Source organism: Saccopteryx leptura, chromosome 4 (assembly GCF_036850995.1).
Source record: "Saccopteryx leptura isolate mSacLep1 chromosome 4, mSacLep1_pri_phased_curated, whole genome shotgun sequence".
NCBI lineage: Eukaryota > Metazoa > Chordata > Mammalia > Chiroptera > Emballonuridae > Saccopteryx > Saccopteryx leptura.
The window spans coordinates 20,071,042-20,088,164 of NC_089506.1; the positions used below are offsets into that span (position 1 = coordinate 20,071,042).

The 17,123-nt window shown below is 33.6% G+C and overlaps 1 protein-coding gene across 2 annotated transcripts in view; it reads left to right on the forward strand.

The window, feature by feature from the left end:
- The window catches only part of SGCZ (sarcoglycan zeta), a 266,376-nt gene that overhangs the window by 208,555 nt on the left and 40,698 nt on the right, over positions 1 to 17,123 (forward strand). Inside the window, exon 4 of one of the 2 annotated variants that reach the window (XM_066383534.1) lies at positions 9,233 to 9,355. The exons of the other annotated variant lie outside the window; for it this stretch is intronic. Within the exon in view, the coding sequence (XP_066239631.1) occupies positions 9,233 to 9,355 (123 nt within the window). The remainder of the gene's footprint in view (positions 1 to 9,232; positions 9,356 to 17,123) is intronic. 2 annotated transcript variants of the gene reach the window in all.

Consider the following 17,123-nt stretch of genomic DNA (forward strand, 5'->3'; position numbering starts at 1 on the left):
TGTATAATTTTGTTAGCTGATATTACCCCCAAAAAATTCACTTAAAAATGAAAATACCAATGGATATTTACACAACTTGATGAATTATTTTCAAAATAATATAATTTAATGAAAAGCCAAGAGAATTGTAATATGTGTTATATCAAAAATTACAGGCATAGTAACTAATACAGTTTGGTATTAAAAAGATCAAAAGCATTAAAAGAACGGGATAGGAAACCAAGAAAGTTACCATGTACTTAAAGTAGTTCAATATAAGATAAAAATACCTTTCCAAATCAATGGGTACATGAGAGGGGTAATTCCTAAAATAAATGAGGTTGACTTAATTGTTCAACAGTTTAGCAACAAGAGTTAAATCTCCACATCTTTATCAATAAAACAACACATTGACCATAGAGTAACAAATTATTTTATTCAAAATTTGAAACAAATAATGGGAAAAAAAAGTATGCATTAGAATAGCTATCTGATCTTGTATGAAGAAAATCTTCCATAGTATAACGTACATCAACAGCTGCAGAGGAAAAGATTTATTGATTTACATGCATGAAAGTTGAAATTCTTCTGAAAGTCAATATTTCCATAAACAAAACTGAATACTAATATCTGAATATTAGCAAAAGTACCATCTCATTTGAGTTTAGTCTCTGAAGGTTTTCATTAGGTGGCAGCCATCCTCGTAGCCTCTGAGGATTGCCATCAGGGGTCTACTCTCTCCCCAGTCTCTTCTGGTTCTGAGTCTCACCTCTACATATTGGAATCTATTCTGTGATAGACAAACTACGGGCAATATTGGAAAAATTGTATTGTAGTGCTTAGTGTTTCTCTATTTCTTTTTAAAATGTAATTATTGATATCTTCCCACTGAAATACACCATCTTGCTGTCTCTTTTCTCTTTAAGTTCTCTATTTCTTATTCCGTTTATTTTCCAATTCTGCCCTGTTTCATGAGCTGAGTACTTTTTAGTATTCCACTTTATCTCTTCTATTGCTTTTTAAAGCTAATCTCCTTTTTCATTGTTCCACATGTCACTGAGGCTCTGTTCCTTTTTCATTTACCTAGTCTTCATTTCTCTCCGAGATTCACTTTGAATATTCCTATACATATCATTTTAAGTTTAGTGATATTTTCTTTTTTCAGGTGATAACATGCCAATTAAATTTATTTATCAGTTTTACACTTCAGGCGTTAGATTTTTTAGTTCTAGTCATTTCATTATCTCTTTTTATCTGTTTTTTTTAATTTTTATTTCTCAATTGAGATTTTCTTTTCTGTTTATTAATAATGCCCGTGTTTTATTTGTATCCTTGAAAATTTTTATAATAAATTCTAATTTTGTCTGTAAATCCCAGCATTTGGACAAATCTGGGTCTGTTTTTATTGACTGATTTTTTTCCTGATTAGGTACATATTCCCTCCTTCTTTGTACGTCTAGTAATTTTTTTTCTTTCTTTTTTTCTTTTTCCAAGTGAAAGGAGAGGAGATAGAGAGATGGTTTCCTGCATGCGCTCCTACCGGATCTACCTGGCAACCCCATCTGGGGCTGATGCTCTGCCCATCTGGGGCCATGCTTGCCATGGAGCTATTTTTAGCTCCTGAGGCAGTGGCTCCATAGAGCCATGCTCAGCACCTGGGGCTGATGCACTCAGTTCAGTTGAGCTATGGCTGTGGGAGGAGAAAAGAGAAAAAAGAGAAGGAGGCAGAGCAGGGGTAGAGAAGGAGATGCTTGCTTCTCCTGTGTGCCCTGACTGAGACTCAAACCCAAGACATCCTCATACCAGATCGACATTCTACTACTGAGCCAACTGGCCAGGCTAGATACTTTTTAAGATGCTAGATTTCATTATCTAAATTTAAAGAGTGCTGCTGATGTTTTGGAAAAAGAAGTGGATTCATCAGCATATCAGCTAGATCCTGTTTAGGCTTCATTTTAGACCTGCTAGATGGATCTTGAGAAGCCTTTCCCAGGAGTAGGGTAACTTGCTCTGTGGTCACAACTCAGTGCTCATGCCGCCCAGAAAAGTATATGTCTTCACTCTAATTGGTAGGTATTATAATCTTGGTAATCTTAGTTCTGTTTATACATTCACTGTCATTCAAATTCTATCACCCCTCCTATTCCCCACCCTTTATACTTCTAAAGCTTGATCAATCTTTTCTGTGCAAACCAACACCTCTGGGCTCTGTTTCCCTGTACTTTGATTTGAAGATGATCCCTAAAAATATATTTGAAATAAGTGAGAAGTCACTCTGTTGTTCCTTCTCTCAGGGATCACTATTCTGTTCTGCCTTTTGTCAAATACCTGAAAAATAATCACACCATATCTTGTGTCAATTTTCTAATTGTTTTAGTGGGAGAATAAGTTCAATACTCTGGCTTTTGAGAGGTGTGTTCTCAATAGATCTGTTAACTAATAATCTATTTGCATTATTTTTAATGTAGTGACAGGATTATATATTCTTACCTGCTTAGAAACAGACCTTACAATATAATTTCCATGGGCCAATAAAATTAAAAATGATGTGTTACTTCCGAATGAAAGTTAAAAGACAGTGCTCAATTTGCCATATCGTTTTCTCTTGTTGTTACAACCTGGAAAGCATGTGTTGAGAAAAAGACTTCATCATGTAGGTTCCTGACTAATTATAGTGACAAAGCACCCTGCTGACTCAGGATGGAAATGAACATTGAGTAAGAAAGGAATCTTTGCTGGGCTAAGCCTCAAATTTGAGCAATTGTTTTATTGCATCATAAACTAGATCATTCTTTCTGATAGAACTCTAAGCCAAGTACACTAGCTAGTCTTGTATCAGAAACCCAAGTCTGTTTGATGCTTTCTTTTGGTATCAGAAATAGTGCCTTTTAAGCGCAATTTAAAAATTCTATGAAATTATAAAAAATAGTAATTAGCTATAGCAAATCAATAATAATACACAGTTGCTTAAAACTAATAGAAATTATTATGATCAGATTATAACAACAATATTATAAGGTTTCTTAATTTATTTATCTTGAAGTTTATTTTTGTTTAGTGTTCTAGTCATTTATTTATAAAACTAAAGACATTGCCATTAAATAAAATTCATTGCCATGGACAATAATTCCATTACTTAAAAGAAATATGAAGCTATCTATGTAAAATCTAAATGTTAATAGAACACCTTAAATATTATTAAAATGCATAAAATATACTGTAAGTAAATATACAAAGAGTTACTTTGTAGACAGTATTGTCAAGAATACAGTTGTCTAGAATGGTTTCTATGTAAATTCTCTTACATTAAAAAAGTAAACACATGTACTTTGAAAATGACTCAGTGTGATCTGTAGATGATAAATTAATTGCCAAAATAGGATGTTTTTGAAAATAGAAACAAATATTTATAATATCTGGCAGGGAACTTATACTTAATTGGTACCCATGAGATTGCATTATTAGTTGAATACATCAGCAAATTATACTATCACAACTAAACAAGTTGTATTGCAGATTATTTAGAGGAAATATGATAAAGTATATTAGAAAACTGTAACAGCCTATTTTTTGCTTGTTTTTGATATGTAGTATCCTGATGATGTTAATTACTATTTAAAGGAAAATGCATATTAGAAAGGAGAAAAAAGTATGAAGAACTTATACAAAAGCAGACCGATTGGTGTGTCACAATGTAGCAGAAACTCAGGGCAAGCTGGTGACTAAAATAAATTAGAAGTTAAGGAAGGAAAGATAACCAGAAGACACTAAAATTTTTTTCTTCTTTTTGTCCTATCAGAAATGCAGTTGTCACTAATCTTCTCATTACTTAAGTGTTCATTGATTCTACTCTGATATAATAATTCCATTAGATAACATTTGTTCAATGAATGTGATATGCCTTGCTTCAGTTTCAGTTTTATGAATTGAAGGAGCATGAATACCTATGAAATGAAAACAATTTTGGGGGAATACTATCTCATCCACCAACTTTTTTCCATGCACAACTCTGAAATGCAGTAATTTTAAGTTTGTATACTATGTAAAAAACAACATTTAGCATATATGTTGTTTGATTGGGACTCTTACAAAGAATAATAGGTCAAGATTTCTGTTTTCACTTCTCTTAGACAACATGGTCAGTCAAAGTGGCATTAAGCAACAGATTTTACCTGATTCTCTCAAAGTTCATAGAGCTCAGGCCCAGGAAAAAATAGCAAGTAGCATAGTAGTTTATGAAAAGGTTGGCTAGGTAGTCTATAAGTATTACTATTGTTATTATGGTTGTTATATTATTATTATGAAACACCAAACATACAAGAATACAAGTGTAAAAGATTATATTGATAACATTAAAGCCAGGTTTAAAAATATTTCAATAGAAATTTAATTTTCCCAATATAAAATGCTATAAGAGAAGAATTTGCCTGAGTATACTTCAGAAAATTCTAGAATATATGTACATATGTTCTAGGATTTTTTTATATATATAGGATTATATATATATGAAACTAATGACTTTTTTGGTGAATAGATGCAGTAGTATCTATTTGAAGAAAAAAAGAGAGAAAGAAATAGAAATGAATGAATACACAGAAACATAAAAAAGAAAAGAAAGAATTAAAAACTGCAACTAAAAGAGAATACTATGATAAAATATGAACCACTTTAGAGAGAGAGTAGCCCCACTTGCCCTGTGGACTATAAATGATACAACCAGTTTGGTAGGCAATTGCATTTGTGTGTGTGTGTGTGTGTGTGTGTGACAGGGACAGAGAGAGAGACAGAGAGAGGGACAGATAGGGACAGACAATCAGGTAGGGAGAGAGATGAGAAGCATCAATTCTTCGTTGCAACACCTTTGTTGTTCATTGATTGCTTTCTCATGTGTGCCTTGACCGGGGGCTACAGCAGATAGATATCCCAGAAACAACCTAAAAGATTATCAGTGGAAAATATATAGATCACTAACTGGTGATATATCCATATGATAGGATAAAACAGGGAAGATGAAGAAAAAAGAACTACATGTATTGAAGTAGATAAGGCTAACAAATTTAATACTGCGTGAAAAAAACCCAGTCACTAAACAATACAGGCAATATAAAGGGGTGGAGTGTTGTGCGTGTACACATACATAATTCAACACATGCCAAACTTAAAAAAATGTTCTAAGGATACCTCCATAACAGGAAAGCTATACAATGGGACTGATAAAAACTCATTGTAGAATAATGTTGACATTTGGATCTCACCCAAGGGGGAAGAGACATGTGATGAAGGAAAAGTTACACTGATAGTTTCCTCTATGCTGGTGCTAATAGCGATTTATTTGTCTGGGTGGTTGGTAACACTATATAATCGTTATATGTGTCAGTTTTCCATAACTTTGAAAAGAGGATGGGATGAGAACCAATAGTGTGTGATTGTAGAGATAGTACAGAATTGCGAGGGAGTGATAAACAAGGCCCAGAAGCACAAATGACAGAGAGAAGTGGAATTTATTTTAGTTTAATAACAAACATTTATGGAGGATTTATTATGCATTGGTCTAGACATGGGGTGAAGCCTCAGGTAGTGAAACAACGGAGAATGTAACCCCAGAGTTCCTGTAGCTCCCTTACTTGCTGGAGGGAAAGTGACTCCTCCAATTCCCAGGTGGGACTGTGTGTGAGCCTGAGGGTTAGGGGCGTGAGGTTAAATTGACCTTTGTTAGGATCCTATGAAAATTGCAAATTCCAGACAGGCCTCCTAGCCTCTCCTTCATTCTGCTTTTCTCCTCTCCACCACCACAGTTATGCTCAGAGTACACATCATAAGTGAGTTTTCAATGATATACAAAGTGTGAAATACAATAAAGCATAGTGTTTGTTTATATCTATGTATCATGAAAGCAGCTTCATTTATTTGTTTCAAACTTTGTATTGTGTTTTGGCCCATGATAATCCTAAATCAGGAATTTCAGAACCCTGAATTTAGTTGAGTGTATTGAATCTTGTTTTTGTTTTCCTCATGGTAATTTCCAGTCATTTTAATAACACTCTTTTTCAAGACCTAGAAAGTACTGACAGACATATATAACTGGAGTAATACAGACAAAAAAATCTATATGATGTGCTTGAAGAAAATACACAAGAGATAACCAGACATATTTATTTTACTTTCTTTTTTTAATGTTTATTTTATTGATTTTAGAGATAGAGGAAAGGGGAGAGAGAGAGACAGGAACATCAATCTGTATGTGCTCTGACCAGAGAATAAGTAACCTCTGCTTCTCTGGATGATGCTCTAACTAACCTAGCTATCTGATGAGGGCAGCCATATTTATTTTGATCTTTGCCTTGTTTTTCTTTAAATCAGAACTAAATAGTACCAAAAGACCCTGTGCTCATATATTGTTTTAGCCCCTTTGGAGATGTTTATTGAAGAAAATTTTCAAATTCATGTGTTTGACAATGTGGAAGATGCCAAGACTGTACATAAATTATTCGAGCCTCTCTATTTGCCATGAACATGTACCTTTGGCTACTGACTATAAAAAATGCAGAGATATTAAAAAGGCAATGGAACAGTCTCTGAGGAGAACAGAAGTTAGATTCGTTATTATTTTGTTTTGTTTCTTTAAGAAGAATTTTTAGAACATCACTGAATGAGAGATAATATTTAGATATGTATTGAACTCCTCAAACCTTTTATGGAACCTATTATTTTGCTTCTGTATTTTCATTCTCTTTCCTGCCAGTCCTCTCTTGTTCTATCCCTGACTGCTCTTTGTTTCATTTTGAAGTTGCTGACATAAATCTCTTCAGAGATATACCTGAGGAAACACTTAGTTTTCATACTTTAGTTAGTGAGTTGGTGTTTAAGATAACAAATAAAATATAGAACTGCCAGAATAACTTCATCTCCTATGATATATAGAAAGGAAACTGAGTTCCTTATCCAGAGTCATCAGGCATATTGCTCTCAGGAACCGCAGGAGCCTCACTAGTTGAGATACAACTGAACTGAACATTACCTCCCCTCTCTATGACTGGGCTTTCAGTTGACCCAACTTGAGAATATGTGATGCCAATAATATGCAAAACAGAATCAGACAACACAAAGCATGTTAAGACTAATACATTTTAGTTTCATATAACCTAATATACTAACTATAAACGTAAGCATTCACAACAATAAAATACATGCTCAATTACGTATATTTACTGCTTTCCATTTGCAAAAAAAAAGCAATGTACAGAAGCACACTACATTCAAAATTATTTTCTAATTTAAAATGTTTACTTGCTATTAATGCATTGCTAATTGCTTGCAATTTTGCCTTCTGTAATTACACTCATATGTTGAATAAAGTGCAGTGTGCAATAATAATTTGTATATTTTAATTGAATGATTCTGACACATTTATGTATAACCTAGATACATCTTTCTATTCCAAGTATATTTTCTTGTTTGCTTTACTTATTTCAATTTAATGAATTAAGATTTCAACTCACCTTGCCATACCTAGACATTTTACTCACATTTCTATTGTTTTATGACACACAGTATACGATTTTTATGTTAATAAAGTATCTTCCATATAATGACATTAAATATTATGCCAAGAAAAGTTTTGCTAGTGTGTATGTACACTGCTCATAAAAATTAGAGGATATTTTATAGCTTCATATTCATTTTGAAATATCCCCTAATTTTTGTGAGCAGTATATATATTGTTTGTGTATGTATGTATGTATGCATGTATGTATATATGTATGTGTATATAATGTGTAGTGTGTAGTATCTAATACACCTAAGTATCATTAAAGTCAATGATATATTATGCAGATTGATTTACCCAATAATGAAATACATTTGAAGAAAACACCATAATATATATGTTAATGTTTTAAGTGTATAATATCTATAATATCTTTTAGGCAGTTCAGATTTAATGTATGCCTGAGTTCCTTGAAGAGAGATTAAAACTGAGTCCTCAAGACACAGAATTCACATTTATTAAATAAACACATTGAACTCAAACAGTGTTTGGAACATCACCCAGTTGAATTATTATGTTCAAAGATTAAAATAACACTATAGCAGGGTTAGACCATAATTAGAAGAAAACACACTCAACTGAATACAAGATTCTGAAATCACTTTTGCAAGACCAAATGCAATGACTATTACCAAAGACAGTAACTCTTTCATGGTTTTTCCAATATTGCCATTAAATTCCATAAGGAAGAGTCTTTGCTTAAAAAATAAAAGAGAAAATAACTATTTTAAAATATAATTCTTGCACTTTTCAACTTGAGAGCCACAAGATCAACACCAGTTTTATCTTAGTGTCCTAATAGTAATCGTTCTAACAGCATTGTCCTAACAGCTTTTCCAATTGACCTGAAAACAGGTATGTAGTTACAAAATATAAAGAAATATACATACATATTTTTTTCAGAGAATCATCCCACGTGTTATCAGGGTTTACAATGTACTTTTTCTTCTTGTTAAGTGCTCCTCAGAAGCTATGATGATGGCAAGGTGTAAGTTACTGAAGCTGGTAAGATAGGGTTGGGAATGAGGCTGAGGTGGGCATGAGTACTGAGGAAAGGAAAAGAAAGCTTAAGTCTATAATTTAATCAGTGAATATTCTTCTGCTAAGGACCCACTAGAAAGCAGACATGATTTTAGATTTGGAGGACAATCTGGAATACAAAGATGATCTCGTGTTTGAATTCCAGAGGGTAGTATATTTAACAAAAAAAAATGGCAGAATATTTTCTTAGCCCAGGCTGCTATAACACAATACTGTAGGCTTGGTGGTTTAAACAACATAAATGTCTTTCTCACAATTATGGAGGCTGAGAAGTCCAACATCGAAGTGCCAACTGATCCAGTGTCTGGTGAGAAACTCCTCACAGACAGCCAACTTATCACTGTGTCCTTACTTGGCAGATTGCAGAGACAGAGAAAACAAGTTTACTTAGTCTTTTAATAAGGGCACTAATCCCATTCACAAGGACTCCATCCACCCTCATGACCTAATTACCTTTTAAAGGTATGCCCAACCATCAGACTCAGCATTATTCTACTAAACTAGACCGCCTATTGAAAAGTATACAATTACAAATTTCATTCAGAGGTAAAACACACTGCAGAAGTAAATTATATAGTATATGAACATCACTTATCTTTCTAAAAAATACATACGAATGGTTTCCTGCATACCAGTTTCATTTTTAAACCTTTCCTCTGACCATAGGAGCTGATGCTGTGGAAGCTCAGTGTAAAAGATTTGAAGTGAGAGCGAGTGAAGATGGCAGGGTGCTGTTTTCTGCAGATGAAGATGAGATTACCATTGGGGCTGAAAAGCTGAAAGTTACAGGTACTGTAGATTGAGGTCTTGGAACATTGTTTACTTCTTGAAAAAATATGCAACTGAAAAAAAAAATCTACTTTATAAGATGTGTGATCCCCATGTCTAAAATTGAGTCTCACATAATATCTTGATATCACAACACTTGATTTTCCAACTGTCTTCAAGTAAAAGGCACTGGTTATAGATGTAGAAGTGAATGTAAATAGTAAGTTTAATGTATAAATAAATAAAGCTGTGAGGCTCAGGGAGGGATAGGTGAAGGAAAATGGGTATGAATGTGGAAAATAAAATATAGGGCAAACACTAAGTAAAGCTATCTAATGGTGATAGCAAAGTGTATAGATACTATTTAAAAGTAGAAGAGATGCAACAGAAGAACTAAAATGTAAATATAACTTTAAAATGAAGAGGGGATATGTTATAATATAAGTAAACTAAAGTGCATTCTTTAGGGCTCATAAGTATCTTCAAAAAGACATATATATATAGACATATATATATACATATAAAAGATTATATATATCTGTATATATGTATATATGATGCTAATCCAATGTAATAGGAAATAGTGCTAATCCAATGTAATAGGAAATGAAGAAAATCTTTTGTGACAGCATGGATGGACATGGAGATTATTATGCCAAGTGAAATAAGCCAGTCAAAGAAATCCAAGTACTGTATGATATCACTTATATGTGAAATTTAATGAACAAGACATACTAACAAACAAAATAGAAACAGACTCAAGGATACTGAGAATAGACTGACTTCTGTCAGAGGGGAAAAGGGTTGATGGCTGGGTAGAAGGTAAAGGGATTAAGCAAAGAAAAAAAAAACCCTCATAGACACAGACAATAGTATGGAGATTACAAGAGAGAAAGAAAATGGAGAGAGGTAGAAGAGAGTAACATGGTTATAAATGGTGATGGATGGAGACTTGACTTGGGTCGTGAACACACAGAACAATATACAGGTGATGTATTGTATAATTGTATACCTGGAATCTATAGAATGTTATTAACCACCGTCACTCCAATAAATTCAATTTTAAAAAAATCTTCTCATTTTAATTAGAAAATATGTAATATCTACCATAAGCTTTTGAGCACTATGATTGATTTTTAGCCATTTTTGACTCCTACTGAATACCCTGTACATTAGTTAACAAACTAACTATCTAATAAACTTCTTTAAAATAAGAGAAAAAAATAAATAGTGCTAATGACACACTATTTAGAAGTTACTAAAATCATTATTCTTATATTAGAGTTACATAAGTCAATTAACAACTGAAGTTGAAAAGCAGGAGCAAAAACAAAACAAAGTTGAAGGCATGATTGGGGATGGGGAAGAATTTTATGAAGACAATTTTAAGCACAATTTCTATTGAATCACAACAATAATGCCTAGTATAATATTTTTAAATAACCAAAAAAAGGACTACATTACTTTTAAAAAAGAAGAAAGTAAAATATGTTTGAATGTTTCCCAAATCTAAGTTTGGAAACAGTTCATGGGATATCTATCATATCTAGTTAAGTTCAACTGAGATCTCTGGGCTCTGTGAGAACAGTTAGCATGGTAATTGGCCTCTGCAGTTCATGTCTTTTTGAGTTGAATCCTGCCTCTACTAGTCAATATTTTAAGTAAATTTTCTATGCCTCTAATTTTTCTTCATCTAAGTAATAATGATAAATTTATTGTTCAATTACAAGAGTGCACGTGGATGTATACAAATGCATGCCTATGTGCACCTGTGTATGTTTTCCACACATAATTAAGATGTTAAAAGGTTAGCTCTTTCTTCTTATTTTATAAAGATAAAAATAATATTATAAAAGTCTCAGACATAAGTGCCTGACTGAATTTAAAGAAAGATGTACTATTAAATAGTAATAAAATTCAACAAGGATTGTTGAATAGAGATCCTCAATGGGCATCCCTGGACATGGTCACAACCCACTACAACCGTCCCTACTGACCCCATGTCTTCCTGTCTTTTGTGAGAGTGTCTTGCTGAGTAGCTGGAGCCTGTAACATCGGGTTGGTGTTTGGGGGGGGGGGAAGAATCCCATGACTGTCCACCTGCCTCATTTTTCATTTTTTCTTAAAACTTCTCAGAAGGGTCAGGAAAGAAGGTATGCATGTGAGGCAAAAAAATTGACCAAATTGATTTTCCTAAGTCCTGTGATGAGAAGAAAGGGGACAATAAAAAAAATAGCATAAGGATTATTGTTGGAATAGAACACAGACAAATCGGAAATGACATTGACTTTAGAGCCCTTTGTGCTAACATTTGAGTTGCTGGTTGGAGGGAAAGTGGGGGATGTGGGTAGAAATGCACCCTAAGGTATTGGGAAGATATGATTTTTAATATTTAACAATCTTTGAACCTTGGTAGTAGTGCTTACCGATTATCAGTTTTGATACCAACGTAATCCTGAGATAGCAGTTAAACTATTATGTAATTACCCCAGATTATGTTATCAATATTCAGATATTCCCATGGGTTACTTTGTATTCATAAGTGAAGGAAAGTTCTAGAGCTTTTGACAGCTGTTAAGATTCATGGAATTTTACCTTTCTCTGATCTTTATAGTACCTTGACTTGTCTCAAAACAACTGCAGTGAAGTGCTGTCATCACAAAATTAGACACATTAACTAGTTTTTTAAATTTTTTTCTTTGAGGTAGGTGGATACTCAACTTTATTTTCTTCATTTTCTTGGTATCCTGGCTGCTGTCCTTGGATGTAATTTGAGCTATTAGTCAGGGGATAAGGTGCTCCCTGAGAAATCTGTTTTTTTCTGCTTTTCGATTAACTGCCTTGGGGAAGTTATCTCTGCTAATTTGTTCATTTTGTGTGTCTCTCTCCCTCTCCCTCTGTGGATTTGTGAATGAGTGTTTGACACATGCCTGGCATGTAGATAGATAAATACATTTATCTTACTCTGGCTCTGTTTTTCCATTTCTTTATCTCAAAAATAGATAACTTTGAGTTTATTCTTCACATACTTTTGAATGATTTATATTTTTTAATTATCTCAGAAAATTAACCAGTTTTACAATAGATTTATGTACCATATGATTGCAGAAGATCCTAAATACCACAATAATATATAATTTGAGGCCATAATTCCTGAATCCAAACATATTTTTGCACTTAGGATGAAGGACTGCACGTGCCTAGAGCAAATAGCCTGATGTGGGTATGCAGGTGACTCCATATTGTTAACAAATGCATACTGAGTTAGGAAGTGTTTTAACTGATAAGAATCCCCCTGTATTCAAACACATTTCTGCTTCTCACAGACACAAACATACATCCATGTACATGCACTCTCAAATGCCCCCTAGGTCCTTACTCCTTTACTAGAATATTGCATATTAGCTTTATAGTAGCTCTTTTCCTTTCTGTGATACTTCTAAAATAAAGAAAAACAAAGATATCAAAGACAAATACAATTTAAAATTTTACATACTTAGAGGAGAAATTTATGCATAGTGTAGAATACAATGTGGGGGAGCCTGGATTGATTAGTAACCCCACATTACTTGAAAGCAGTATTTGAATCAGTTGACACATAACGTTACAAAGAAACACTGACTCCAGGGCTCTTCATATAATTAGTTACCAGTGCTGACAAGGCTTCAAAGTTGCATGTCACAAGAGATCCGTGTGAGGTTTATTTCAGAGTTGTAAATCTGTGACACAAAAATAATATCTATTTAAGGAATATTCATAAGAATGCAAACGAATTCTTCCTAGCTCTATCTTGACAAACAATGGCATTTTGGACAGGGACTTCAGTTTCAGAGAGACAAGAGTAGATACATTTAGAGTGTGTCTATACACCTGAGGCAATATCATTCAGAACTAAAATTATTCATTGATCTAGTATCATTTAGGGTGTTTATATTTAACCTGTCTAAAAAGGAGCAGGAGTTTACCTGATACATTTAAATACTCTTAGTGTTCAGGAAGATAGAACAAAAATGGCGATTGGTTACCTAACCACCACCACTCATCAATCCCCCATTACCACGATGAACAATCGCGTGCTTAAAATTTGTAATTTTTTACTTTTGATATTACTTGACTTGCTTAATCATTGTTTGCTTAAATGTTAATTTGAATATGCTTATTTGACCTTAATACACCCTCTCTGTATCATTGGGTATAGGGGAGCTTTACACATTAGCTCACAGATGCATACTTGAAAACTTTATTTGCATTTTATTACCCCTAACATTGGCCCATGATATCACTTAATGCACTTATTGTTTGAGACCAAGTAAACAAATAAAAGATAGAAACCTTTATACCCAGAAGACTCTTAAATATAGTGTTTCCAGGCAGGAACAATCAACTGCAATTTGTACTTTCATTTGTATTCCAAATTGTATATTCACTTGGAAAACAAAGTGAATGTATGAGTTATTTGACTTTATAAAGAGGAAAACTTTAGCCCTCTAAAATATCCTTTAATGTTAAATTAAAAGCTATTAGTTGGACTTCAACCTCTCTTTTTTGATTTTGAGAGAAAAGGAAAAAAAAAGAGCCAATTGTGTGAGCAGAAAGAATCTTTTTTTTCAAGCAGTTGAAATTAAAACTGGCAATCTGAAACAATAATGAATTCCAAACATTCATCCACCTTGTGTCCTGTTTTTGCTTAACAACCAACAGTATTACTCCTTTGTGCCTGTTCTTACTGAGTGATTGGGAAGATAGACAAGTTCTAAGGCTTGTTTGACAATAGAAGAAAGGATTTTCTGAAGAGTTGTCTTTTAAATTAAGCACCATGTTTCTGGGCTGAAATCAATATTTTCTGGTTTGTTTTTATTAGTCTTGTACATCCTTTATCTTGTCTGTTAAATTGACACACTGTCACGGGGTCAGCTTTGGAATCAAGCTTTCTATTATGTAGGACCATTGTTCCACCCACCTGTCTAAATGCCAAGAATGTGGTAGCACTCAGCCAGTAGGATAGAGCTCCTTGGTTCAAACAGCACATGAAGAAATGTGGTTATTTCAGGTGCTGAAAACAAAGCACTGTACAATCATTAATTTAGTGTGGTATTTCAAGTTCATAGACTAGGGATAAATCATCAACTCACTCAACTAATTTTCTAGTTGTTTTTTAAACTTACTGAAGATACAGATTTTGGAGACAGTACAGGTTAGTACCACTCTACCTTACCCCCAAATGTCCAGGTAAAAACCGATTACGGGGTTTGAAGTATATAAATAATGAACTAGGCTGCACTGACAAGTCTTCTTCGTGAGTTATTTTTCCAAGCTATCATTTAAATGTTCCTTACTTTTGTTAAAGAAAAACATGTATACATACGGTAATTGTATAGTAAAAATGTAAAACAAAAATGTCTTAAAACAGTCCCTTTTAAAAAGAGCTGTCCATGTTGAATTAACATATCTGTGTAGTAGTTTTAAGTTTCCTTTGAAGTTTAAAATCTTCCTTATAGCTGTGGGACTTAAATCCCCCAAATATCTCAAAGATAGCCTTTGAATTGTTTGATTTCTTATATATCATGACAAAGTTTAAAAAATACATTACTTATAGATTATGGTGTACTAGAATTGTGTGTAGTTTCTTTCTTCACTAGCTGGCTGTCAAGCAGGAGCTGGTATTTCTTCCTGGAGACTGTCAATATTCTTTCTCATGGTTTCCAAGAGTTTTGCCTCTAGAAACACTGGGTCGAGTCACTCTCGTGATTCCAATATCTCCAGTATCTTTTTTTTTGTTGTTGTTGCGTCTCTTTTATTTTCTTTTCTGCCAACAGCTGGAAAGAGATCATCTGCTTTTAATAGCATATGTGATTACATTGCCTTATCACATTATCCAGATACTAGATAATCCAGGATAATCTCCCGATTTTAAGGTCAGTTGATTAGTAACCCTCATCACATCTGTAAAATACCTTTTGTCATGTAGCATATTCACAGTCTCTAGGATGGAAGGAGTGAACATCTTTGGAGGGGAGCGGTCATTAGTCTGCTTGCTATTCTTTATAAATTATTGAATCTCTTTAAGCCATTGTTGTCATTGTTTGTCTTGTTCAACGGAACATTAGAACAAATACCACATAGGATTTTGGTTAAAGTAAAAGGATTTATATGAAAATCACTTCAGAATAAGTGTGGCACAAATCTGATATTTAATAAATATCACCATATCACAATTTTTAAATATCATTAATGTTCTCCTGTTTATTTGACATTTTTAAGGTAAATACTTGTAAAGGAAAGTAAAAGACATAGCACCATGGATGAAGGAAGAAAACAAAATTAGAGAGTTGAACATAGATGATGTGAAAATTGCATATTCAGTATTAAGATGAAAAATTTTATACTTACTAGATATTTAGAGATATTTAAAGAGCTCTTGAGAAAATGTCAGCAGAGGGATAAAAGATGGATAAGTAATACTAGTTATTTTTCCAAAACACAGGAGCTCAAACATATAAATTTTATTTTCTCTCATCTCAGAGTGCAGACATAGGCAGATACTGTGAGACGTTCACTGATACAGGATCCTTAAAATTTTCAGATCTGCAATCTTTTCAATCAGGTAGTTGCCCTTCTGCATCATTCTGAGGCTGGCACATTCCATCATCTCTGCATTTCAGCATCGGAGAAGTTAGAGAAAGAAGTCAGAAGAAAGGGCTTTTCTTAGAATGTCACAGACTGGGAACATCACTCATCACTGCTGTATTGGCCAAAATTCAGTTGTGTGCCTACGTGTAACTGCAAAGGTAGCAGAGAAATGCTACTGCTAATGGTGGTTGGTTGTTTTCTCCGCTTTAGGTGGAGACTTTCTTAATTAAGGAAGAAAGGACTAAATGAGAAAATGAACCATTTCTGCCACAGGAAGTAATTTAATAATATAGAAACCTAATAAGTAACTTCCAAAAGAAGAAAAGAAAAACATAGTTCTAATATGTTATCAATTAGATAATATCAGCTTTCAAAATGGCTCTTAAATTCGCACTCTTCTTCAATTCACAGCTCTCCCCCTTATCTTACTTTTCCTATTGCAGAAGACTCCTAGGCAGTTAATTTTAACATACCTATGTTCAAGAACTCAAGACACTATATATCCTCACTTTGTATTGTCTTCTTCACCAAACTAAAACCTTACTTTTAGTATCTGGATTCTCAAAAAATTTAATATGGCCCTTTCAAAATTTCTTTGCAATGGGCACATTTTAGTTAGATGAGCCAAAACACTCATTTCTCCATCTCTTTATAACTCTAAATGTTTGATGTCAAGTACTGAGTTCTAGAGAGTTAAAGTTAAAGTGGAAAAGTTACTTGTATGCAACTCAGAATGCCTAGAGCTGACTGAAAAATGTCAAAATCAATAGAGGAATTCTGATGTTGAAATACCAAGGAAATAGTGAACAAACATCAAGACCAGAAGATTATGGGATGAAGGGAATTTGTAGATTGAGACAGTATTTCAGAGCTGGATACAGTGTGTGAAACTAACTTAAAAAAAAAAAGTGTGCTGTTTGTATTGAGGGTCTTGAGTATTTGCATCTCCATTTATGGGTCAAAGGCTTATAATTATAGATGCAGAACGAGAACACAAGATGTTGATGGCAGATGAACAGATAACTTCTTTTTCCTTCCTTCTTTTTTCCTTCCCTCCTTGCTTCACTCCCTTCCTTCCCAGGAAAAGCAGAAGCAAGCAAGTGGAAGGTGAACAGATAAGAGAGTGGCACATAAGCTTGGGAAAGACACATGATGGAGT